Source organism: Penaeus monodon, chromosome 15 (assembly GCF_015228065.2).
Source record: "Penaeus monodon isolate SGIC_2016 chromosome 15, NSTDA_Pmon_1, whole genome shotgun sequence".
Lineage (NCBI taxonomy): Eukaryota > Metazoa > Arthropoda > Malacostraca > Decapoda > Penaeidae > Penaeus > Penaeus monodon.
In genome coordinates, this window is record NC_051400.1 from 34,679,831 (window position 1) to 34,680,565 (window position 735).

Genomic DNA, 735 nt, shown 5'->3' on the forward strand with positions numbered 1-735 from the left:
AAAATAGGTAGTCCTGTATATGTAATCTGACTATAATTCTGCGTAAAGTTTCGAATGTTTAGCTCGCTTAGATGTTTTTTCCCCTCTCAAATGACTCCCTTGTACACACATACGCAGATACAGTTAGAATGGAATGTTATCAAGGGGTTATTTGAGCTCTGTTATTGCAGACACTAAACATCAGAAAACGTTTCCATAGAATCCATACTGAATTATGGAAATGTATCATTATCTTAGATAACGCGTAATATCAATTACTAAAAGTCGATTTTGATATATGCACTAGCACATTTTACATCAAGACCTGAAATTTATAATTTGGATTGATTTTAGTACTTGTTATATATCTGAATAAAAAAATGTCGCTCTTTACAGCTTGCACGTGCGATGGTACAGGGAGCACAAGGAAAAGGGAACACTGTTAGTACCACGCGTACATCAAAGGTGAGATAATGCTAGAATAGCATAGTTATCCATGAAATATAGTTGTTTTCTATAGTAACCCGATAAATCGTTTTCTGTTTTTTACGTGGTAAACTATAAATAATATTGTGTACACCACCAGATTTTAATAAAGACTTTAAAAATCATCTGTACATGAAGAAGACGAAGTAAAAGATTTCTGTTTCTCGTATTATTTTTAGGTGTAATTTTTACCTAGTATATACTTGAGCATCAAACATTTTCAAGTGATAAGATCATTCCCTTTTACTCAAACACACACGCGCGCGCAAT

General features: G+C 33.2%; 1 protein-coding gene across 1 annotated transcript in view; it reads left to right on the plus strand.

Annotated features, from left to right (window-relative positions):
• LOC119582341 (prolyl 4-hydroxylase subunit alpha-1-like) overlaps positions 1-735 on the plus strand; it is a 101,297-nt gene that overhangs the window by 96,893 nt on the left and 3,669 nt on the right. The window contains 1 exon segment of the mRNA XM_037930556.1: positions 376-444. Within this exon segment, the coding sequence (XP_037786484.1) occupies positions 376-444 (69 nt within the window).